We start from the raw sequence: 25657 nt of genomic DNA on the forward strand, positions 1-25657 counted from the left end.
ACAACCCCACAACCACTGCATCCTCTGGGGAGGAAGGGTCTGGAATGACTGTCAGATGCTCACTCAGCAATTGACAAAAATGCCATCAGGAAGTTGCCATCTCCAGTTGCCGACGTAGCAGCACCGTCTGCGTGTGCTGTGCAGCCACGTCACTCAGATGGTGCTGGCGTCTGCAACGCTTCGTGACGCAGACGGGACCAAATCTTCCTTCTCGCCTGTACCCACGGCATTCCCAGGCACCAGAGAAGTGATTAACAAAAACACTGCGGCAGCACCGATTTAAGTAGCAAGGTCAGTTTCTGTGCGTGCACCCACACTATCTTGCTCTCCCATCAGCATATTACATAACCGCAGGAACCACAGCTCTCATGGTCTGTGGAGCAGATAAAATCTGTTTATCTGTACGTCTCTGAACCAGGGCTCCACAACACTCCTAAGTGATGCTTCAGCAGTCCCTTGCATCAGTTGCACCTGTAGACCCCATCAGGATGGAGGCTCTGCTGTACAGAAACACTGCCACTGTCCCAGCAGCTGGAAGAGATGAGACTGAACAGGTCGGGAGGAGGAGCAGGCAGGTATGTAGCGGGGCTGCCCATAAAACAAGCCTTCCAACACTGGAAAAAGCTTTGGAAGGCACCAGTCAAGGCTGTCACCAGGTTATCAGTGCGCTCTCTCGCTACTGCCTCTGCTGTTTAATTGCCTTCATTCCCTTACACTGTGGTGAAAAGCAGCATACAGAGAACAATTCCAGTTATAATTTCAGGGCAGTGCGGTTTCAGACTACCCCTCAGAATTGAATTATCAAACAGGGCTTCCCGGCCCAATGCACAGCCTTTGCAGTGCCCTCTGGCTATCTTCCAGAGAGTACCCTCTCCAGACAACAGGCTGATGAACATCCTGAGAAAGCAGGGAGTTGAGATCCTGCCAAACAACTAATTGAGCTTCTGACCCAAAACAAAAAAAAAAAAAAGGCAGCAAAAGGGGTGTCAACGCCAGAAATTTCGACAAGCCGCATAAAAATAAAAACCGCGTTTGTACTTGCAAGCCTAATCTGAAAGAGGAAGTCATTAGCAGTCAGTTGTAGTTGGATTTGCTCCTACAGGGTTCAGAAATCAAAAAACACAATTCATTAGCCATTGTGCGTTGGCCAATATGGCATTTTGACTATGCTCCTTCCAATCATCAACCCTAGGCTCCAACAAGGCCATTCACATCACAGCAGCTTGCATACTCTGCTGACCAAATGAAAACAGACTGACGTGCCCAAACCCACTCCTCTCAGGCTGGGGGCATCGCCTCCGTGTCATCCTCCCTCCTAGTCTGGGGTGGCAGCTGCCACAACCTCTGCTTATTGCATCCCCCGTTTGTAAGGCTCCTCATATTCTCTAACAATCCCAGACCCTTCTGTATCACTCTTGAGACAGACCTGAAATAAAAAAAAAATAAGAAAAATCACTTCTCAGACCATCAGCCTGGCTTGCAAGAGCACTTCTCCAAAGAGCTGTGCTGAGCAGCCAGTGGCCGGTAACAGCTTACATCTACTCGAGCAGAAAACACACACACAGCTCTTGGTGCAGCCAGGCACTTAGATACCATGCTCAGCAGTAGGGTTTAGGAACCTGCAGACAAACAAAATAGGAACAGGACCCAAGAGAGATGGACACAGAAGAAATAAAAACAGGAAGCTTAAAACGTTGGATTTGTCTTTGAAGAGGAAGCAACGCTTTGTCACCGTTCTAGATTCCTTATGGAAATGAACTTACAAAACAAGTAACAAGAGCAGCAGGTTTCCATGGCACAGAACAAATGAGCAGCTCAAACAAGGCGGTAGACAAAAAGCTTGAATCTTTTAAGGGATGGAGAATGCGAAGACCAGAAAGGGAAAACACGCTGCTGGAAAGAATTAAAGATTCAGATTAGCAGACTGACAGGGCAGTCTCTCTTCTGAATTTAAGGTTTGATTTTCCCCTCCAGAGCACAGCAGAAAGCCCCTTTGTGACCCACAGGGCAATCTTTGGAGCCTTCTGCTCCAAACGCTCCCCCTGAAACGTGCCAGGAATGCAAACAGAAAAATCCCTGTGCTGTGGAGACCCAGCACCAGCAGGCATCCAATAAAAATGACTATGCCCATTAGTCAATTAGAGAGACCAAGAATCTATAGAAATGAGATCGAAAAGAAGTCTTTTCCCAAAATTAAAACCCATGAGATTAATTCTCACTAAAAGCAAGAGTGAGCTAAAGAACAGAAAGAACCCCAAGACAAAAAGGTGACAGGTATCATCAAACAAAACCAATTAAGGAAAAAAATTATACAGCGTAAGCTCCAGCCCTGTAGAAAGTCAGTAATAATGAATGTTACTTTCCATGGAAATATAAATTAGTAAGAGGCACTCAGCACCACACGTACCTGCACAGAAATAAGGAGCACACCTGGCAAAGGAGCTACCAAAGGAACTTCTAGAAATGCAAAACACTTGAACTCTCTTTATAAAGATGACGCCTTCCTCTTCAGACACGTCCCAGCCATCTCTAACCCTCCTCATCTAGGTGCAGAGGGACACTCTCCTAACCTGGGCACAAGAGCACCAACAGTGTACCTTTGAATTCATCCTAAATAAAACCACATGAAGGCAGGTTCTGGATGTCCCACCTCCAGGCTCGAGGAAGCTGCAGCGTATCGTACTGTTCCTCTGCCACCTCTCTTATGACTTCTTGCTGCATGATGAGCCTGGAGAGCACGTAGAGGATTTTTGAAATGAAGTAGTAACTGCAGGAAAACCGAGGTAACTTCCTGTCAACTCTTAGCTCATTCACTCCTCATTAAAGACTGAAAAATTACAACATTGAAGATTCACAGTTAATCACTGCCTCGAGGCAAAACACGAATCGTGGCACACACACGGGTAGGCTGACACCGCGATAGGAACCCAGACTTGTATGTCCAGGCACCAGAGTGGATTTCAGCTAAATGCTCTGTATTTCTGAGTTAGTGCAATACCCCACACTGAACAGGTTTATTATGTTAGGAACCAAGAGCTTACCTACGGGAAGGTTTTTGAGGATGGAGCAGCTCTTCCTGCACGGTCACTCTGACTGTGAAGTAAAATTGCTTTAAGGTGATTCGGTATCAACTGCACAGCGGTTACAAAAGAGATGGGAGGAGGAAGGCATTGGAAATCCGTGCTGCAAATGCACAGTTTGTCCGTATAAATCCCACCCACACAAGGATCACATTGTCAGTACAACTATGCTTGCAAACCATTCCTTATGGATACCTGGCCTACTCTCCCCGGCCTGGCTGCGAACGGACTCCTCCTTGCTGGCACGAAGCACCCCTTGCCATCCACCTTGCCATCCACCACTGCCCTTCACCTTCAGGGCAGCTGAAGTAAAAGGCAGAAATCCAAACACTGCAGACATACTCGGATGGAAGGGGCTACCTCAGTGCAAGCATGCTCCTTTCTTCTTTATTTTTCTCTCCCCATTAGATCTGGTCAATTTTATTTGCAATTTCAAAGCTTTTCATCAGTTTTAAAATTCAACTACGAGAAGGAAGATGAGTAGACTTACTCCCAAATAACTCCTATTTCTGATCAGCTTTATGGGAGCGAAGGTAGAAACTAAAGAGCAAAAAGACACTTAATGCCATCTGTACCAGCAGCCTTGTTTCTGAAATTTCTCTCTCCTGTTCCAAGGCATTAAATAAATTAATTTATGATTGTGTATGGATAAAGCCTTACTGTATCAAAGCATTAGGAAGTGAAAAATTTGGGAAGAAAGATTTTATCTAAAAGGCATACAAACACAGAAACTGGGGGCACCCCAGAAGAGATGACTACTTACTAGGTTTAGCTCTCTTCTGAGCCAGCAGATGTTTAGATACTTAGCCTCAAAGGGGCCGCTTTACCAGCCAGATTTGGGTGGGATGCTGAGGGAAACAGCTCACCCCTATGCTAAGTGTCACAGCATTGCAACACTTAAAAATAGCTTTTGGGGAAAGGGACTACGGGAATGACACACAGGACACCAAAACAGGAAAAGTGGGATTAAAACCAACCAAAAATTAGCCAGACATTTTAGCCATATGGCTCTTCCTCTTCCTAGCAGTCTGATGTGCTAAAGCCAAGCACATGCGCTATGACAGCAGATGGGAATCACACAGCTTTGTTTATGTTTGGGACCTACAGCAAAGGGAACCATGCAAGCTTGAGCAGGGAATATTTACCCAGAGCCAAAGAAACGGGTGCTTTTTTTGAAAATACCAGTCTACGCAACTGGGTAGGAATTATGCTAAAAATCAAACACGCTCACAAGGAGCGCCACCCACATGCACTGCGTGCCTGGTCTGCAATTCCACAGGGCAGCAAGCAGACACTTTACTCAGGTATTTGATTTCTGGTAAGCAACCATGCTAGAAGAACCAGGAGTCCCAGACATGGCTCTCCTCTCTTTGAGAAAACGCCAGCGTCCCTCTGGTTCAGGGCTGCCCCATCAATAGTCTCACACATTCCCCGCTTCTGCCTAACACAGGATTTTACAGTAAGAGCAATTATGCTCTGGACAGAAAGAGCTAATTTCAACCTCTTCTGCTACCTCCCCAAAGCTGCACCTGACCATAACGCATCTTATAACCCTGCCAAACACTTTCCTCTCTTCAACACAGCCATTTTACTTTCCTTCCTCTTCCACACGCTATTTACACTCTTTCATATAACTTTAGTCCTTGGCCACCCCGTGGCCCCTATTGCAAAACCTTCTGAAGAAGAGCAGAGGATAACTTTATACGGATTGCTCTTCAAAACCAGATCTCAGAGAATCACAAGACAGGACTGGGTCTTTGTCTGCTTTAGAGAAGAGCAACAAAAACTGCCTTTCATTCAAGCATTAAGCTCATCTCATTCTGCTCCCACACACATCACTTTGTGCCTTTTACTCACCACCATAAGGATTTGCCAGCAAGAGTTTCTGTTTTTACATAAAACTTTTACCTGAGTACATCTGCGCTCAACCCCACTTCTCATATGGCTCAGAAGACGGGAGTTCAGCGAGAGGAGGGACTCTGCAGGATGCAGAGGCTCCGGACCACATGTACGGGATCAGCCTGCCCACGCAGCACACACCAGGTCCATCGCACCCCAACTCACATTGCATTGCAGCTGGATGTGGAGATCACACAGCAGGACAGCACACCTTCTCTTTGCAGGCATCTTAAGCTTTCGGCTCCCTTATGAATCCCTTCAATTTTCAGAACTTCTATCAGCCTGCTACTAAACAGAATTCAATAAATAATCCTGTCCCCATCTTGCTTACACGCCTACCCAACAGCATCTGAACGTGCTAAATGAGCAGTGCCCATTTGTGCTGCTGTAGCATTTTTCCTTTCAAAGTTTTCCAAACTCTTTATAAACATTGACTAATGAATCAGGCAATATTTATCCAACTGCTTGGAAAACAGATACACCTTTTTCTGTTTTAAATGGCACGAATTAATAGCAAGGACTCAATGGCAGAGCCAGGAACAGAAGCTGGGACAGCCAGCTCTTGTAAGAGGGTGTCTCCCTGAGCACGAGTCCCAAAGCACTTGCTCACAAGACCGATCCATCTCCCTGGGACAGTCTGAATCAGATTTATCAATGCGCACTACTGCTCTAGCCATGCTACCAGCCAGCCCAAACTCAGCTAGGGAGTAAGCACCAGGTATTACAGGGAAAAAAATAAATAAATGCAAGGTAGCAGAAAGCTCTGTTTAAACCCACAGCCACAAAAAGCAGCTACCAGGCAGGAGACTGTATCTTACCAGACATTAACAACTCAATATTCTGTCATCTCACACCTCCCTTCATTCAACATCAAACATCTCAGCAAGGAATTTCTAATTAAAACATGGAAAGGCGAGAATAAAACACATTTTTGTCACATCGTTTGTAGGTCTTTTATTCATAATTGAAATAACTTCATGTTTAATTACGTACAGAGCCACATAGGCTATCTCTGCACACAGGAGCAAAAAGTGACCGCTCCAATGCTGCGAGCAGCCCCCACCTGCCTGTGTGAACCGATTCAAAGTGCCTATGCACGAGGCCCTTAGCTGCAAAATCACACACACAGGCATCCCCATGTGCACTGTGCTCCCCACAGCCCAGCTCCTGCAAGGCACTTCACTGAGGTAAGCCTCCCTGTGCTGGAAGAGAGGTACCCGGCACCTCCTGGTCCTCTGTCACATAAGCCCCGGTGCTCCAGGGACCTCCGTGATCCTGCTGCAGAGCCACAAAGCGAGTGGCAGCCTCCTGAGACCACCCAACCTGGAACTGAAAGCTCGAGCCTAACCTCTGTCTCAGGCCACAGACCCAACCAAAGCTGAGGACGGGGAGCGTGGCTCCCACCCGAGCAGCAGCTCAGGCAGGCAGCCGCAGACCTGCCCGCCCCGCTCTGCTGCACGCGGTGCACAACGCACTGCTGGGACGTGGCAATTAATAACCATTTCCATCAGCGGAGCAACGTGTTCTCTTTCTCCTGAATACGAAGGGAGGAAGGGGAATTATAAGAAATAGAACAAAAAACACCAAACCCACAGCCAATAAAGAGAAGAAAAAGACTGCTGTCACCGCCACAGGGAAGCGGAGACACAAACCACAACTCTGCGTGGATGCCAACCTCGTCAGTGCTTAGATCTGAAGGCAAAGAAGTGCGCTACAGCGGGGTGTGAAGCGCAAAGCCAAAATTCCCTGCTAAATATCGCTGCCAAACAAGCCATTCCTTGTCAATATTTGTAAAACAAATTGAGCCTGGGCTGTAAATATCCCGGCATCTGCGTGCAGTTTGCTTCTGCACGAAGACTTGCAGATAAGCCTCGCAGCACGCTTGTGCTGGGCAAACGGCTTGGGCAGCTCTGGCAGGACTCAGCTGCTCCGGGTCCCTCCAACCAGCCCTTCGTGACGAGTGGCAGACAGCGCTCCTGCATCCTCTCTCGTTATTGTTGGGGTGATGCAGGCAGCGGTTTGCAGCCACCTGTATTAAAAGAAGCCGTAATCAAAGGAAAATAAGGAAAAAAAAGTTTAAAAGTCACTAAAAAGCTAAGAGACTGATTTCAGAATGCTCTAGAGGTCTAACAAGCAAATCAACCAAAAAACTTGGTTCAGGCTCAAGACATTTGTTTTTTTTGTGTGTGTGTGTGTGTATATCAAGACCTCCTCTGCTACCTGCCAGTCTTCCAGCTCCCCTCGTCCACGGGACGAGCTCAAGGACTGTCAGGACAACTCTCTGCTGGCAGCAGAGATAGAAGAAAAATCTCGAGTTTTATTTTAAAAATTTTCATTTTTAAAAAACTCAAGTTTTATTTTACAGCAAAAACACCGCACTTCCCTCCCCATCAAAACCATTTACAAGTTCAGGAGTAGAGACTGAACCATTGAATTAAGTGCCAATACCTGCATGGATTTCAAATGCAAATCCTAAATGCTGAATCCTTCCTTTCCCGTCCCAGAACTAAAATAAATCCTGGAGATTTATTGCAAGATATTTGGCTATTGCTGAGTTGCATTACAGCAGCATCTTGAAGAGCCAAACGGCCTCCTCGTTCCAGGAGCTGCACACACACACCGCTTGCACGCACACACACAGAGCAAGCAGCGAGTCCCACAACACAGAGGCAGCCTAAAACAAAGGGGAAATAAGGGACACAAAGGTAAGGTGACCACTCTGCCGTCACAAACAGAGTTGATTAGAGACTAAGGCCAAGAATCCGGCCCACTACTCTATTCACTAGCCTTCATTACTAGCAACCAAAAGCTGCTCATCAGTGCTTTCATTAAAAAAGGAGACCGGCTATCAGAGATGCACCACATCCCCCCGCAACTTTCCCCTCTTCGGGGTCAACACAATTTATTTGCTGGCTCTTCAGCAGGTGGGAACTGGGACAGGCTTCACCGACCTCCGAGGGGCAGCCCTGCTTCCTGCCAGCTGATGACTCGGAGCGCTCCCCGCCACTTGGGCAGAGCTGCAAACGTCTGTGCACCTGGACCAGCCCGGCAGGACGCACACAGACGGCAGGAGCGCAGGAGCCCGCGGCAGGGAGAGCGGAGCCGTGGCAGGGGGGACCATGAAAGGTTAACCGCCGACAAAAGCGCACTCACTCTGAGTTACCAATGATTTATTCTGGGTCACTGCTGGATGGACAGAGATTGGTTTCTAGAACACAATTTTCAGAGATGACAGATCTGTGCACAGCGCGCAATTTGTTCGCACCGCGGAGACCCACCCAAACGCACAGGTAGCCAGCAACCTGCTCCTCTGCAGAGCACGAAAGAGAATTTGCCACCTGCAGGCAAAGCCCTCAAGCTGCAGAGGCAGAGAGGCACTGAGATACACAAACTAAAACCACAGGCAACGTGTTATGGGGCAGAACCACGTGGAAGGCTTTCAGACCTGCGCCCCAGAAAGCGCACACCTATTCATTTCATTCCACCCCACACAGGCAACCACTTACAAAAACAAGTTTCCCCGCCTTCACGTTAAACGTTGTCATGGCCCTACAAGCACAGAGGAAGTTCTTTAAGAGAAAACACATTTTAGTGAGAAACAGAAATGGGTGGACACTTCAAAAACCAAGCAGCCCTACAGCACACGCAACGTTTGCCGTCAGAACAGAACTGCACTGCCCTCCAGCTGAGGCGTAACGTGGGATTATTCCTCGCCCTGCCTGTGGGAAAGCTGGAGCAGTCAGAGTTTCCACGCTACGTGCCCCCCATTGAAAGGCGATGCTGCAGAAGGGGTCCCCAGCCTCAGGCTGAAAGCACGCTGTCACAGAAGAAGTGACAACAGCCATAGGGGAAAACCGATCCCCCGCCAGCGGCCCGAAGGAAGGCAGAGGACGGTAAGATGTGGGCTCCCTGCGGTTGTGAACAAACTGCACAGAGCGATGTGGGTTCGGTTACAGGCAAAAAGCTTCAGAGCTAGCGAAAACGCTAAGTCAGCAACAAAAGCCAGAAGGGGAGGGCAGGGGGAAAAAAAAAAAAGAAAAACAGCGTGTCACATACCCACAGTCTATCCAGCTTATAGTACCTCGTCCTTTCACCTCCTGGGCCACGCTGGACAGTAACCTGAGCGAGCTTTCCGCAGCAGCAGCTGGAGGAAAAAAAAAATAAATCACCAACAGCATTGTTACTGCACATAGAAAACCACAGCGGTGCATTCCTTTGTTCTGAAGCACTGCAATAACATCATCCCTAATTTGAAGAAACCAGTAAGAAGGGGATCAGTAAAATCTTCTGTAAACTAGAAGGAATGCTGGCTACAGCTGAACTCGGGTGGCTCCTTTCCTCCAAACCCCCCCCTCAAAGAGCTCACTGGAGCTCAGACCTCCATGCGCTCCCTGACCTACATTTGTGGAGCTGTGTCCTCTCCCGCAAACCAGCTTCCATCCCCACACTGTCTTTTTCCTGTGGCTGGGCATTAACTGGTTTCTACCACTAATTAGAGCACCTCATTAAGGACCTTCATCAGCTGTAAGGGCAAGTCGTTCAGTGTGCCTGCCTGCCTCAATTCCGTCCCTGAAATACACATCTAACAACATGCTGCTGTTCTCACAATAACCCTTGGAGAACTCGAACCAACAGTCGTGAGGAGCTCAAAACTATGAGCAGAAAGCACCCAGAGAAGACCCTTCCAAAAAAATGGCTGCATAATAAACAGTCAACTGAGATTTTTATAGTGTCCTGACATGTGATGATTTTGCAAACCATTTCCATTCCAAAACACTCCCATAAATGGTATTAAAAATAAACAGAGAGGAAAAATGGGACAAGAGCTCAGGAAAGAAAGATACAGATTCAAACAAGCATCAGTTCCCCCAAAAGTCTAATAAGAGACTGTTTCCTGCCTCAATAAAACAGAAAAAAAATCCTGGAACTACTTTACCTGCTGCTGCTCCACAACCAGTTCACCTAATTGAATTTAGGAACGGCTATATTGGGGCAGATCAAATGTCTGCGTAGACCAATAACACGTCGCCAACAGTGGAGAAAATGAAGACCCATGGTTTGAGCAGATGAGGAGAGCCAGCAAGCAGTAATAGTTCCCCTCAAATAATTTCTAAGCCTCCACAATTTTTATCTCAACAATCTCCTGAGCCAGAAAGGGCTTTTTTGTATTCAACAGCCTTTGCTTGGGCCCGATGCCATCAGAGCCTTCAGCCCACTCACGTTAGCTCTCAGGAAACTCTCCTACCCCCAGTGCTGGTAACACTCAGCCGCCACCTCTCTCCAGCACAGGGATGTAGACAGGCGTGGCAATGCTTCCTGGGTACTTACAGCAGAACAGATTGAAGAACTCCATTAAAGAAAGAATGCAAATTAAACAGACCCGTCCCACAAGACTCACTAGCTGTGCAGCCCTGGCAGGACATCCAGCTGGCAGGAATAACTAAACGCCCCCTGTACACGAGGACATCTCCTGAAACCACTGAATTTTCTGCATGGGATAGGGATACTCATCGAGGTATACTCAGCTGAGAAGCAAAGCCTTTGTTTCAGCAATATAATCGGTTGTTGGCCAATTTCTCATCACAGCTAGGGGATGTATACCTGGGACTAGAATTGCACCTCTATTCTCATCTTTTTTTTCTTCCCTTGCCTTTTTTCTTTACTGGGTGACAGTTACGCAAGAACTTTCTAATTGTGCAAGGATCGCTGTGTGAGGAAGAAACATTAATGCCACAGCCAGCTCTGCAGGCAGTGCTTTAGATTGCTAAAACCAACCAATTAAATAATAAAAACAGAAAAAAAAATCTCTACAACATACTTTTAGAACAATGCCCAAAGGACAACATTTATATGATGAGTATCAGAGCCAAAGTGTTCTGGTTGGGCTACTAAAAATGAAAGCAACCACTACTTAAAATATTAAGCATAAAAAGAAAAGTTTCCCTTTAAAAAGCTGAGTAATACAGATGTCTTTTTTTTTTTTAATCTAAAGTGTTCCATTCAAAATCAAAAAGCACTAGAAACTCTTTTCTGATTCACTTTAAACCTGTTACTGCAAAACCATTTGCTCGTTCAAGCACTCAAAGTTTCCCATTATAACAAAGTGCAAATATTTTTGTAACATAAATTTTCATATATGTCATTTTAACTATCTTAGAATAAGCCTATCTTTACAAAATAAAGTTAATTCTGCGCATTTTTGTCTGCGAAGTTCTCTGATATTGGGGGGTAGGCTTGGGTCACCCCATACTGCTCTGATTTGATAAATTCAGAGCAATTCTACCAATGTCATTGCCTCTGAGATAAAACCTCTGCAACAGGTAAGGAAGAGAGTACCCAACCCACCAGAGTACCCAACCCACCAAGCAAAACGTTATCTTGCACCACTTGTCCTGCAGGAAAGTAAAGGAAGCAACACCACCAAAATAACAATGCATCTGAACAGTACTAAAGAAAATGAATTTAGTAATGCCTTTTTTTTTTTCCCTGCCAGCCAATGATTTCCATGGCCACAACAGCATTCTGCAGTTGCATACGGAGCTTAAGGTTGCTTCTCCATTTTACGTGGTGCCACAAAAAAAGAAAGCACCAAAACAAACAAGGTGACAAATGAGAAAAGGTACAGAAGGAGCAGATCACAGCAAAAGGAAGAGCAAACAGACACATACAAGCAAGAGTGAACAACTATGAGAGCCTGAGTGAGAGCGAAGACAGCAAAGAAATTTAAGGGGACAGGTGGCATGACGTTAAAATGAGCCATTTTTCTCCCTCTTACACAAGCAGCTCATTTTTTATTTTTATATTTTGTTCATTAGAGTTGAAAGACAACTGTGGGACATCCAAAGCTGTCAAAAGCAAGGACGGATTGATTTCAGTACTGTAACTATCATTAAGCCTTTCAGTGTCACGAGGAAATCAAAGCTTGCAAACTGCTGCGATAAACACACCAGAAAGCTCTGACTGATGGCTTTTACAAGCAGCCATTTTGGAGACAAAACCAGAAGGTACATTTTTGCCAATGTGACAGGGCAATTAGGAGACCAAATTAAGAAGCCTCTTCTATCTTGAAACATCAGGAGTCTCTGCACTAGAGCAAAGGACACAGGTCCTCATGTGCACACAGATGGTTGCAAACACTTGGTGGGCTGAAAGAGCTGTGGCGTTCAGAAGAACGAGAGAACTTACCAGATTTGGAATACAGAGCTAGTACGTTATTTCGTGTCCTGAGAAGCTTCTTAAAATCCTTGTGGTCACTTATTTTTTCGATGAGTGGAGACACCTTCAATGAATACCCAAATGGCGGCAGGAATGCCTACAGAAAAACAACACGAGGAACATTAGTAACAGCTTCCACACTGAGAAACAAAGCACAAACTGCTTTTGAAATTGCCTTGACCTGTATCACAATCTTGAGATGTGCTGCCTTAAATAAACTGCTATATTGATTTGATCAGCAAAACAAACAAACAAAAAAAAGCCATACACGTGATTTACTGAAACTGGACCAACACCACCCCTGGCAAGCATTCTGATGTGGAAAGATGAGGTAAACACAACGTCAATAAATGTGTTTTCGGTTAAGAAGTCATCCCCTTTACAAGTTTGTTCCTTAGTCAGATAATCAAACGAAAATTCCTATGTAAATTTAATATACTGTAACAAGAGAAGCAGCAAAATACCACTTCGAAAGCCCTCTTGTTCCTAGATCTCCGAATACTTTGAAAACCCAGCCAAGTACTTTCATACTCCGCAGAAGGCAGAGAGAGCCACGAAGACAAATAACGAATCTAGGCTGACACAGATCAGACAAATTCTGTTTTTGTTTCCTTTGTCAGTAACTGTGTCCGCATACAGCGCTAACAGCCACCACTAAAAACCCTCTCTCGTCTCAGTTCTGCATCTATGCAAAGAAATCATTTCTTTTGTTGCATCCTTTGGTCTATTTAAATCGCGACTGCTCCAGAGCAGAATTTGTCTTTTAGCCTGCCATAAAGTAAAACTAGCAAAATACGACCGTAACCTCGGCTGGGGCCTCCGTTGCTCATTTCTACTGCAATAATCTTCAATAATAATAATAATCTTATCCATCAGGCTACGCTGCCTCCCTTCTGCACAGTAATGAATTCATACTAATGGAATGATTATGGGAAGCTTAGCTGGAGAAATTATCTAGTTTACATTCACCTTACAGTAAAACCTTAACACTTAATTGCTTGGCTAAAAGCTTTAGTTCATTTGCCTAACACACACAAGAGGTTCAACGTTTCCTTAATTACGGGACTAATTCTGATCATGTCTCATTCCAACCGGGCTGTAAAATTTGCGTCCAGGGTAGATGGGGAGAAGAGCGAGCCCGTTCCCCTTGCATCCCGTGCACTACAGACGGCCGCATGCAAAAACAAGGCACTAAGCCAACCCAAGCCAGAGGACGCAGCCCCAGGCTTTACATTTCATTACAAATTCAGTTATTTGCAAACACCACGTCACTGAGGCACAGAAACAAAATCTGCACCTACGAGCCACGTTTTGCCAGCACCAGAAGTTTTTTTCACATGCGGAAAGGGTGAGGAGGCGCAAGGGACCAGCGAGCTAGAAGGGCTGTCACCCTCGGGGCGGGCTTGGGAATTGGAAGTCACCAGAAGATGAACCTACAATGTAAAATACAAAAGCGCGAGAGGCGGAAGAGGCTTAGGGTGAACAAGTCGCCCCACTGCACAGGCGAGAGTCCCACAGATCCGACGGGCTCCCTGCGAGAAGGGAAAAAGCCAGCACGCCGCTACCTTCAGCGCAAACGTCCTCAATGCTTTATTTCAACTGACAGATGCTCATTCTTCTAAATCCAGATGTCCAGAGCTCAACCTTCCTACTTCAGGCTGATGAATGTGAATCATTTGTGTATTTTGTGAGATAAATGCATGGTGCTGTCAATCAGAGCAGACAAATATAGTTGTGCTAAGCGAGGTGAGGCAGCCGTTCACACTCACACTTCAAAATGATCGTAGTCAGGGGCTTTGCAGGAGGGATTAATCTAACGTGGACTTATGAGCAGATCTCTTTAATCCTAAATATTTTTAAACGCTTTCTCTTCACCCCAACTTTTTGCAGTTATCCAAGTATCCTAAAGTTTTATTTCTATCTTGAGTTACAGAAGGCTAAGCCTAACCTTCACCGAAACCAAGGTTGAACACAGATGGAAAAAGTGAAACCGCAGGCTGTTCCCTCGGTTTAGCAAATCACAGTTAAATAAGGATAAGTAGTTATGAGCTCACTGCTGAGAAGAAAGAATTGGAGTACAAAAAAGCTACAAAGGCCACTTTCAACCTGACACCAAATGGTATTATGAACTTTGTGTAAAGCATCCGTACAGCTTTACCGATAGCTTCGAAGCACACGTATTTCATGTCTTTTCCAGATGGAAATGCTGTTTAGCCAATTTCAGAGATTTTTTTTTCTTATAATGGCAGAGCTATAAACCTTTTGAAAAATTGGATTCTGGAAACGGTGACAGCTTTAAGTACTGCTTTGTCTGCGTTGCCACTAACAGAGAACTCGCTGCGCTGGTGGAACTGCGGGCACTTTGAGGGAGAAGCACATTGCATTGCAAATAGCCTCCGTTACTTTGCCCAATCTCTCCCTAGGTATCAATGCACGTTATTCATTTTGCTGCAGTTTAACTACAGCACCCTTCTCTGATGCTCTAGTTTAGAGCAAAACCCACTGTGCATCAGCCCTGCAGAATAAACCATTATCTGCCTTTTAATTAAGATTAATGTTGCAGCCTTTCCTGGGTATTAAAACCAGAGCTGAAGGCATCCAGTTGGGCAGAAATGCCCTGACTGCACATCTAAGGCAGCGGCAGCAATATGGGAGGTTATCAGCTGTGCTGAAAAGTTCACCGCCTTCCGACAAGCATTTGCATCGCGCGGTGTTTGCAAACTGATAAGAATTAAGTAGTTCTATGCTCTCCGGCTTTCTCCTGCTGAAATTAAGAAAAGCCCTCTCCAGGAATAAATAAGAGGCCGGTTTCCCATCAAACCTCCCAAAGAACCTGTGCTGGCAGCTCACAGAGACAAGCAGATATTTTCAGCGGGTGCCAGTCCCGGCCACGGGGCTGATGTGCCCTGCCACGAAGCCGAGGCTGCGACGCTCGTCTCAGCAGCTACACCCTCAGCTGGGCTGCAGCAGCCCAAAATGATGAGGGTGGGGAAACCACCTCATGGAAGCAGCTCTGCACTCCTCGCCAAAAGTCAGCATCACACTTGTGCACAGCCCACAGGCAAAGCGGCAGCGAAGACGAGGCTGATTTGCATGTTCTGCGCCGTACGACTGTAATTGTCAGACATGACTCAGGTAGATTTACTCCAGACGTTCTGCCAGAGTCTGCAGGAGAGCTCATCAGCCAGCCGGAGCGACCACGCTGCTTTTAGTTTCGATCCAGGGCACAAAAGGAGAATAAGCTCCTATTAAAGAAAGAAGAGGTCAAGAAAGGTGACGGTCCCTCCTGGGCAGGAAGGCTCCTCTTGCATGCAGCAGGAACTGCTACACTCACACATATGGAACTCTATAAATAAGAAGCCAGCGAAACTCTCTTGTCACTTGAGCATCCTAAAAATTTAAAATCTAGTCACAACCACCACTGAGAAGCTAAGGAAGACTCTAAATGCTTCAACTAAGAGCCTCCTCAAGCAGCTGCCTATCCCGGTCCCCGTTAAAGCCGAAGACATATTAGGACCAACACATGCAGCATCTGCACCATCCCTCCCCAGGGAGGGTTACGTTGAGAAGAAATTGAGGTAAATACAGAGGAAGGTTTGTTTTATTTCACATTGTGTTCACACAGTGCCTAGCAGAACGGGTCCTCATCCACGGCTGGCTCTGAGCGCCGTCCCCAGTGCAACAGTCACCCGATATCCTTGGATGCAGGAAATTTATTTAAGGCTTTCAGAGAAAGGCATACAGGAGGCAGGCTGCAAAATCCAGATCTGGTACCACTTCTTGTCTGCGTATTTTCCCCAGCCCAAGATCTGAATCAGAATACATTTTCACAGTATTTTGTACTGCGTAGGTCACGCAGCACGCACGTGGTCGCGGTGCCTGATCCAAGCTGCATCACGGATGCTCAGTAAGACGAAGGCGAACCAAACCCCTCGAGACAGCCAGTTCGAAACCGCTGAGATACCGCTATTTGAAAACAAGGCACAAAGCCACACGTGCTCTAGCTCCGCCTCTGCTCTTCAAATCAAAGCCTGTATTTAAATATTGAATCTTACCAGCTAGGTGGAAGCAGCCTGAGCAGTCAAAGAGGTGTGATTTCCCTTCTCTTCGCCCACTCTCCAGCAGCTCCTTGCAGAGCTGCTGAGCATCCACATGCGTTGAAGAGCAGCGCCGCGCTCCACAGCCCCGCTCCGAGCTGCTACCCGAGACCCATCTGAGCCTTCAGAAACCCAGAGGCAAAGAGAGTTTCAAGCAAATAACTATTTGCTAATTATACTTCCAGGACTGACGCTATGGGAGAATGTGCTCATCCCTCAGGCCATGTTTTCTCAAAATCACCAAGGATCTGAGAAAGTCGGGTTTATTTCTCAAGTTCTTAATCTTCGCCGAGTCTTATTTGAGAATGAAAAATGGGAATATCTTTTAAGCAGCCATAAGAACATATTTTCATATTTTACATTTATTATTCAAATTAAATTGGATAAATGCTTAACTGCTGTTCCCACAGAACCAAGTTCGATTTATGCCTTGCTCCCCACAAAAGCTTCACAATGGCATGGTCTCTTGCTAAGGACAAGCAGCATGCCTGGAGGAGAAGTTTTTATCAACAGCAATGAAAACAGTTTTAAAAACAAGAAAATACAAATCATAGTTAAGTACGAAGTAACTATCAGAGGAGTAGCACTGTATACTGGACAGAAAAACTATTTCCTATTCTCTTATTTCCAGCTCAAATGCATGAAATATATATTTCCCTGGACACAAATTATGCATAAAAATTACAAATAGATACGTGGCTGAAACAGTGCTTCAGTGCCTGAATCCATATGTCAACATTCAACTACACTAACACTTGCATGTATAATTAGGTAGACAATTTGCAGACTGCTTATCAAGAAGAGCTAGGACTGATGTGAACACCGATTCCTGCGCAACTGCTGCTTGGCAGGAGCAGAGTCTTACACTCAAGCACAATTTCAAAAGCCCATTTTCCAGCAACATATTGACTTTGATTTCTGCCTTAGCTTAGTCGCCCACTGATGTCATTCTCATTTTGGGACAACAGCATTCAACCCACCATAAATATGGTCAATGAGTGACCCTGTGCATATGAAACAGATTGTGTCTGACAAGGCAGTTTAGGGGAATTTAGCTGAAGACCAGACCTGCCGCAGAATCCCAAGCAGTAACGGAGATCACAAAATTTAATTTCATAGTTCATTTCTCTGGAGGGGGAAGGAACGTTTCACACTCGAAAAAGATGTCTTGCCTGCTACATTAAAACGTGGTGGGGGAAAAAAAAGATAAGAAACCCCAAGAACAAGACCAGACCTCACCTGTCCTTCCCATCTCAGTTCCCAGAACAAAGCCTGTAGCAGGACAGGCACTTCACCTGAGGGTGGGTTCGGAGGCACATCCATGTCCTGCAGTGGTGCCGCTCTGTAAACCCGCAGACAAGGCAGCGACACAGCAGGTCCTAGGGTGCAGGTAGAGGGCTCGTACTGAACATAACAGCTCCAAGTTATCTCCAGGTGAGAGCAATAGAAGAACAGATGTGTTGCTCCCTTCCCCCCAGTTTGTTCTAGCTTAAAATACACGATGTTCAAATCCAAAGCTCTCATGTTTACAAGAATCACCGTTTGACTGCAGATGTTTTATCTTCCTTTTTCATCATACAAACCGCTCTTGACCTTGTGCAATAATTGCTTGCTTTTCACTCAAGCCCTCCCTCCTCCGCTATTTACATTCAGGGCTGTGCTGCTGTGATCACTGAGCCATTTGTAACAAATGTCTTCCAGGATGGATAGTGATAAGCAGGACAGTCCCCTGATTTCATTCATGATTAATATCTAAAATAGCTGTAAAAACATTTTAATCAAACCAGATGAGGGGAGACGGGGTTCTCTCTTTTACCCAAAGGTACCTCGAGGAAGCCTGCTAAGAATTGATCATTTGAAGCAAGGGCAAGAGATAGGGACACACTTTGCCCTCCGATTTCAGCGGTCACACCTGACGCCCCTACCATCCCACTGGGACCACACCACAATCTTTTCCTAAGGACAACCACCAGGGTTCCCATACCGCGGCGTGCTGATGGCCACCGGCACAGAGGCCACCGGACATCACCTGCGATGGGTCCGAAAAGCCGCTCAGAGGAACGCTCCAGCCAACACACACTGCCAGAAGACCGAGAACCTCTGCATGAGGTGACTGACAGCGCTCAGGAACCACGTTCTTGCCTGACGGATTCACTTCTGCAGACAGTCCCACTGGACACTTCTGTTCCTTTTCTGTTCATTTCCCCTCGAACTCCATGGAAGAACATATTCTTATTCTGTATGTAATCCAGATCAATTAATTCTCACCTCAAGCCATACAAGGAATAAAAAAAAAAAAAAACAAGAGCTGCTGACATTTTACTGTGGTGGGTCATGTCTGAAAGAGACTTCTGCTCACGAAGGAAGGCAAATTAAAATCCTGACACAGTGTCCTCATATTCTTTAAACTTAGACTGAAGAACGCAACAAATAAGGCATTCAACTTAACGTGGTACTTGCTATGTTCACTTTCCAAATATAGAAGATAGCAAAAATACCATGGCGACGTCAAGATTTGACTAGTCTCTACTGTTCATATTGTTCTTAAACACTGGGTTTTAAGGAACATAAGCTACAGGCATAATAGTCTGTATTAAATGTTGTTGCAAAGCTCCACGTAGCCAATTAATTGTATGGTTTATCTCTGGTTTTCAAATGCTTAGTGAAGGAAAAACCGTGCAACTATTTGCTAATTAACAACTGACTGTAATAGGGTCAATTACTAATGCTGACAAAGAACTTTCTCCTTATTATGAACACGAAGCTCACTTTCTCCCTTCCAGCCAGGCAATGCTGCAATATATATTAAACAAGCTGTTGATAAAAAAGTATTTCAGGTGTCACTTCTGAACAAGCACATTTGGATAACTTCAGGAACTAAGGGCACAAGGAAAGCATATGCTATAATCCCCCACTAAAAACTGGATTTTGAAGAAGTTTAAAGAACTATCGCCTAACACAAGAAGCAGGTAGAAGATGCTATAAAAGGAAGACAAAGCCACTATTTATGGGACTTAACGAAGAGAGGGCAAAAAACGGCACCTGAAAATCCTTAGCACTTCATAAGGCATTCATTATCTTCAAAGCATTGCACAAATATTAACTAATTAATCCTCACATTTTTCTGCCAGGTGAGAGGCGAATAAGCTTAATTTAAACAGCTGGAGCAAAAGAAGAGATCTGCAAGAGACAAAACAAAGGCAGAGCCTGAGCAAGCCGACAATCCTAGAGCTGTGCACAACCACACGCACATGGTGTCCCATCTCCCAAAAAACGAAGAGGTGGAGAGAAGGAGGCTATCTGCAACCACTCAGCAAATATGCTACAGGACTATGGACCCAAGCAGGCAGGACCCATGGCAGACCCAAAGAAAGATTACCTCTTATTTTCGTTCTGCAAGCACACAAGGCTCAGCGCTCTCCATGAATGCTACCTGCTGCTCCCAGCTAGCAAAGAACCAAAATTTAAGACCTGCTTTGCTATCACCATCTCCTGTGATTCACAAGCTCAAAATGGTGGCAGGATCAAAGTAAACCATACCTTACTTCCAGAGCAACCCCATCTCCATCAAGGAATTTAAGGCAACGTTAGGTTCTCATTGTGGTTCCAACCTGCATTGAGTTTTTCCATTCACAGACCTCCAAAAGCAGCTTTGAAGAAAGGTTAGTCTCAGTACCCCCATTTTACTGAAACGGGGGAACTCAAGGAACCACGTCGCTGAAAAGCAAAAGAAACGGTCAACAACAGAACAAACACAGCGTTCGTGGCCGAGTGCCAACAGCTCTCAGCAGAAACATCACTGCTGGTGTCCACGCCGTGCCTGCAGCAATGTCCCAGTCCTTCTAAAGGGAATGGGAGTTTCGGCACCGATGCCCACGGATTCAAAATGCCAATCCAAAAGGTACGGAGCTGTGTAACAAAACCAGCCCTGAAAGCCAAGGTTTGCTTTGGGTAGGGCATCTGAGGAGATGGAGCACAGCCCATGCCACAAGTTTTATAAAATCTATATTTAAGGAAGAAGCAGACAAAGCAGGAATAGAGGACAGTAAGTAAGGGATTTACTCTCCACAATGCCATTGCTCCAAGTGCAGCAAGGCACTTCCCAAAGCAGCACCTGCAGTACAAACAGTAACAGCGAACGAAGAGGCACTCCTCAATTCAAGCCCAAGGGCCACAACATCAAAAAGAGAAGCAGAGCAGCACCCTGCAGCCTGCCTGCAAACCCACCTGAAGCAAAGCCACCACTGAGGCCACCGCAGCCACAGCAGGGCTACCTGCAACACAGAGTGAGCCATGTCCGACTCCTCCACCTGCCTGGATGCACAAGTCCATGCCCCTGCTCACCAGGGCACAGCAGCGACGTTACCTGGGACCTGTTCAGATTTCAGGCTCAGGAAGCCTGGCACGTTGCCTTAAAAGCTTTCTTTGAAGGCACCGCGCTTGAATGGCACCAGGGCGAGCAGCCTCGTGCTTCCTGAAGGCTGTAACTTGGCCACGTTCTCTTGACTCAGTTTCTCTGCTCTCACACCACCACGCAGAGCACTAACTGATCTTTGCCACGTCGGCCTGAGATAACATTCAGGCGGTGCTTACACAGCAAACGTATCCCAGATGTGCAATCCTGCTGGAAGCAGCGGCTGCCCTCTGGCAGGGAGAAGACACAGCACCTGACGCTTGGGAGGAATACAAATCCCCCTCGTTGAAGCAAACTCCTTCCCAGCGCCTCCAACAGCATGTTCAGCCCTTCAAGCACGGGATTTAGTCAACCACTCGACATACCGAAATAGGGAAGTATCTCTGAAGTGAGACCACAATTTCCCTATGACTCCCCAAGTCATTTAAGAAAAAAAACCTTCACGGCAGGCGGAGGTGGCCACAAGTCCTTCCTCACGCGCCACAGATTTGCAGCGATGCAGAAGATAACTGAGCATCTTCCCTTGGAAAACCTTGCAGCATTTTGTTCATCCAGCTTTGCAGCTTTACTTCGACAAACGCAGGAAGTCTTGCAGAGATAAGGACTTCAATTCTCGGAAGCTGCCTCAAATTTTGGGTCCTGTTTTAAAAATGACCCCTGTATTTTAGGAGCACCAAGCATGCAGAGCTCTAGCCGCTATCCCAGGTGCACTGCTGGCACTCAACACTTCCAGAAAAAAAAAAAAGAAATAAATCATATTTGGGTACATAAAGAACTAGCTGTGTCAACCTAAACTGTAAACATCAAGAAGGGCAGGGCTACAAAGAAAGACAATGTTCTCGTTAACCTCTGTCCCACCAAGCAGCCAGCATTACCTGCACTTTAACTTTGCACACCGAGAACATCCTGATTTAAGCAGCCTCACTGCCTTTGCAAACATTGACTCAAGAAAAAATTAAAAGCAGGTTTTGCAATGTCACAGCTGTAGGCTAGTTTTTTTTTAATCCTGGCGTAGAGCGAGTTACATATTTCAAGATGAAAAATCACACCTTCAAGTGCAAGATAATGCAAATTGGAAGAAATAATTTAAACTACTTGTACACAGCAAAGGGGAAAGAATTAGCTGAATCAACAGCTCAATGAAGACATCTGCTCAGCATGCAGCATCACAGAGCAAATAAAATGCTCGGGCAAGTTAAGAAGGGGAAGAGAGAATAATGTAGATAAATTATAATGGCATCATACAATTTCACTGACAATGGCAAGCCTACTCTGCTCGTCTCAAAGGCAACAGGTCCGCAATACAAAAGGTCCAAAGAAGGGTAACTAGAATAGCTAGAAGCAACATATTCACAGGAGGGAAGCCTTATTTTACCTGGAAGAAAAAGATCTCTTCACCTACAAGGAGAACTCACAGCAAAACACTTGCATTAACATAAAATGAATATTACAGTAAATGAAAGTCCTACGGTCTCCGCGGACGCGGAAGGAAACGTTACACATAACTCCCCACGTTTATGTCTCTAAAAGGAGGGAAATTCAGTCCACTTGGTGCACAGCACATGCCCAGCGCAGGCAGCACGCTGCCACAAGGACCGCTGAGCCGAGTACCGGGCGCATCGGGGAGGAGGCACAGGCAGGTGGGGTGGGAAAAGGCACTCCAAGACCTCTCCAGCATTTCAGGAAGAGTTCGCCCTGCCCTCAGTTTCACTTTAACTCAATAAATAAATTAGCGAGGGCTCCGTCCGTGCTGCCAGAGTGGGCTCAGAAGGAGGCAGACGCCGTGCAGCACGCACAGCATTTCTCCAGCCTCCTGCCGAGCCCCAGAGGAAGGGTACCGGGGGCTGCCCGTCCCGCAGCAAGCAGGGGACGATCACCGATGCCGCGCTGGGGTCGTGCCGGCGAGGTGAGCGCTCCCAGGTCGCGCATTTCAGATCTGGCGTGCTAAGAGAATTCCGGTAATTACGCATTAATTATTAACTCTATTTGCCCAGGCAGAAGGACGAGGTGGAGCTCACGCCCCGCAGCCAGCGAGGCAGCACCGCTCGGGCTAAGGGGGGCGACCAGAGGGCGAGCAGGAGGCGAGCAGGACAAGTTCAGCGCGGCCGGCAGCCCCCGCGGCCCCGCACCCGGAGCCCCCCTCGCAGCAGCCGGGCTGCGGGAGCCGCACGCTGGGCGGCTGCTGCCCTCGGGCTGCGGGGAGAGGAGGGAAGCGGGGAGAAGGGGAGGGAAGGAGGGCGAGGAGGGGAAGGGGAGGAGGCGAGGCGCAGCAGGGCGATGCACCCCGGCGGCCCCGTCCCGCTCCCAACTTCGCCCAACTCCTCCCGCCGCGGGGCACGGGGACACCCCCGCGTCCGAGCCCCGCGCCGCCCCGTCCCGTTCCGTCACTCACCGCCATGCCCAGCAGCAGCAGCCCCAGCCCCAGCAGCGGGAGCCGCCCGCGGCGCGCAGCCCCCGCGCCCAGCCCCGCCGCAGCCATCGCCGAGCCCCCGCCGCTGCGGGATGCGGCTGCTGCCACGTCTGGCCGCGCGCGCGCGCGCTCCTGCCGCCCCGCCCCGCCGCCCCCGGGGCATGCTGGGGGTTGTAGGCGCGGCGCCCCGGCGCTGCCGCCTCGGCGCTGAGGGGCTTCTGGAGCTCCTGCGGGGGGGGCGGGTTGTGAGGAGAGGGGGACGAGGGCACAGAAAATAAAGAGAGGGGGGCAAGAGTTAAGTGGAAGAGAGGCGAAGGAATGAGGACCTGGTTTCCTCCTCCTCAGTTGTGCCCGCTTGCGAGTGTTAAATCCTGAAGGAGAGTCCTGCGGTCCTCACGTGTCTTAAATCCTACGGGAGAACCCTGCGGTCCTCTCACACCTTAAATCCTACAGGAGAGCCCTCCTGTCCTCACATATCTTAAATCCTAAAGGAGGGCCCTGTGGTCCTCTTGCACCTTAAATCCTAAAGGAGAGCCCTGCAGTCCTCACATGTCTTAAATCCTAAAGGAGAGCCCTGCAGTCCTCTCACGCCTTAAATCCTAAGGGAGAGTCCTGCCTTCCTCTCACACCTTAAATCCTAAGGGAGAGTCCTGCTTTCCTCTCACACCTTAAATCCTAAAGGAGAGTCCTGTGGTCCTCTCACCCTTTAAAACCTAAAGGAGAGTCCTCCGGTCCTCATGTCTTAAATCCTAGAGGAGAGCCCTCCAGTCTTCACGTGTCTTAAATCCTAAAGGAGAGTCCTGCCTTCCTCTCACACCTTAAATCCTGAAGGAGAGTCCTGTGGTCCTCTCACCCCTTTAAACCTAAAGGAAAGCCGTGCGGTCCAACAGTGCCAAACTGCAGGGGAATAAATGCAGGGAGCCTGACCCAGATCGGTAATAAACGCAGCGACTCTGACCTGGATCGGTCTGTGTGACCTCCGTTATAACGGCACTGTCTGGCTGCACCCAGGCCAACAACTCAGCCCATGCCCTCGGTTCGCCACACGCAGCGTCCCCCCTCTGCCTCGCCACGATATCCCGGCTGTCCTCTGGTAATCTGAGCACCAAAGCGGGTCAGAGGTGTTACAACTGGCTTCCCACAACCAGGCGGGATCCTCACCTACAGCCCAGTGGCCGCGTGAAATTCTTCCTTGGCTCAGAAACATCAAAGGGAAATCAAAGGCGTCTTTTTGAGTCTGATCCTTGCGGCTGGCTGTCGCCTGGGCATTACACCAAGAGGCTGGCTTCAAGGGAGCAATTTGTAGATCCATACAGCTGACTGATCACTTCAAGCGGTGATCATGAAAACTGAACACCGTTGACATTAACAAGTCCCCTGGTGGAGATGTAATTTTGCAAAGCAGAAATACACATCGAGAAAGTTATTACTATGAGCGTTTACACTTTTGTGGCATCTTTTGCGGCGGAAACAGTGCGTGCTTTCCTCAGTCACAGCTGGCTAACCTTTAGCAAACCATTTCACAGTGCTACACCTCGCTTCCCGTTTGCGGGAGGCCTCGGTTAGCCTGCCTCCAAATGGGGCTGGCAATCCTTAGCTTCACCTAAAAATGCTGGTGAATGTCCGAGCAGGGCAGCGCAGGAACCGTCAGGAGATTGGGATGAGGAAGGATGCACAGCCAGAGAAAGACTTAGGAGAGGAAAGGAAAGGCAGGAATCTCTTCATCTACAGTGGAAGGACCCAAAACAATAAAATAATCAGCCTACCAGCAAAAGGCTTTGGATTCCCAGTTGAAGCCCATTTCAAACAAGCGATCAAACCTTCCAGGAACAGGCCACCTCTTCCAGACGCTGCTCACCTCCAGATCACTAGCCCCGAGCTGAAAGGCTTCTGCACACAACTACCCTGACTCATCCGGACCTCTAATCTCAGTTGGATATCCAGGTCCTCAAAGACTGTTTGAATCCTCCTGTGACTCCTTTGTGTAGGAAACTGTTATATCTTCTGACGCTTCGCATCACAGTTACCAGTACCAGGCAATGCAAAAGTAACCTCAGTGTGGTGGATTTTCTGAAAGATTATACAAAAAAAAAAAAAAAAAAAGTCCAGTTTGGAAAGCCACAATTCTTATATAGAGAAGAAAATAAAGAGGGTATCCTTGTGACAACTACAGCTTCTTTCTTTCATTTCAGCTCGATATTTTGTATTGACATGACAGGCATTGCCTGAACTTAAAAGACAAAATCATTGAGCATTTGTCTCAGGTCAAAATAATATATCAAGTACCAGGTCTGGACTGGGCTTGCCAGTGCCAACTACTTAATCAATCTGGTTGTGCATTACTAATGAACTCGTTACAGTGGTATCCGAGTGGGCCACTATCCAGCACGCCAAGTTTTACCCTGTATCTATTTGGCATTAATATCATATTCCACTTGCTTCTTCATGATTGTAGTATTTGTATAGGGCACCTCAAATAAATGGATGTCAGAGCACCCATTTATTCACCACTGAGAGGCAAGAAAGAATTACTGCCCTTGGA

The 25657-nt window shown here is 47.2% G+C and overlaps 1 protein-coding gene across 1 annotated transcript in view; it reads right to left on the reverse strand.

Moving 5' to 3' along the window:
• PDIA5 (protein disulfide isomerase family A member 5) overlaps positions 1–23266 on the reverse strand; it is a 99185-nt gene extending 75919 nt beyond the window's left edge. Inside the window, exons 1-3 of the mRNA XM_080601352.1 lie at positions 23098–23266; positions 12165–12291; positions 9036–9123 (exon numbers count right to left, since the gene is read on the reverse strand). Of these exons, the coding sequence (XP_080457478.1) occupies positions 9036–9123; positions 12165–12291; positions 23098–23184 (302 nt within the window). The 5' untranslated portion in view covers positions 23185–23266. The remainder of the gene's footprint in view (positions 1–9035; positions 9124–12164; positions 12292–23097) is intronic.
• Between the last annotated feature and the right edge of the window lie 2391 nt (positions 23267–25657).

The sequence above is a fragment of the Anser brachyrhynchus genome (genome assembly GCF_964034855.1).
Source record: "Anser brachyrhynchus genome assembly, chromosome: 7".
Taxonomy (NCBI): Eukaryota; Metazoa; Chordata; class Aves; order Anseriformes; family Anatidae; genus Anser; species Anser brachyrhynchus.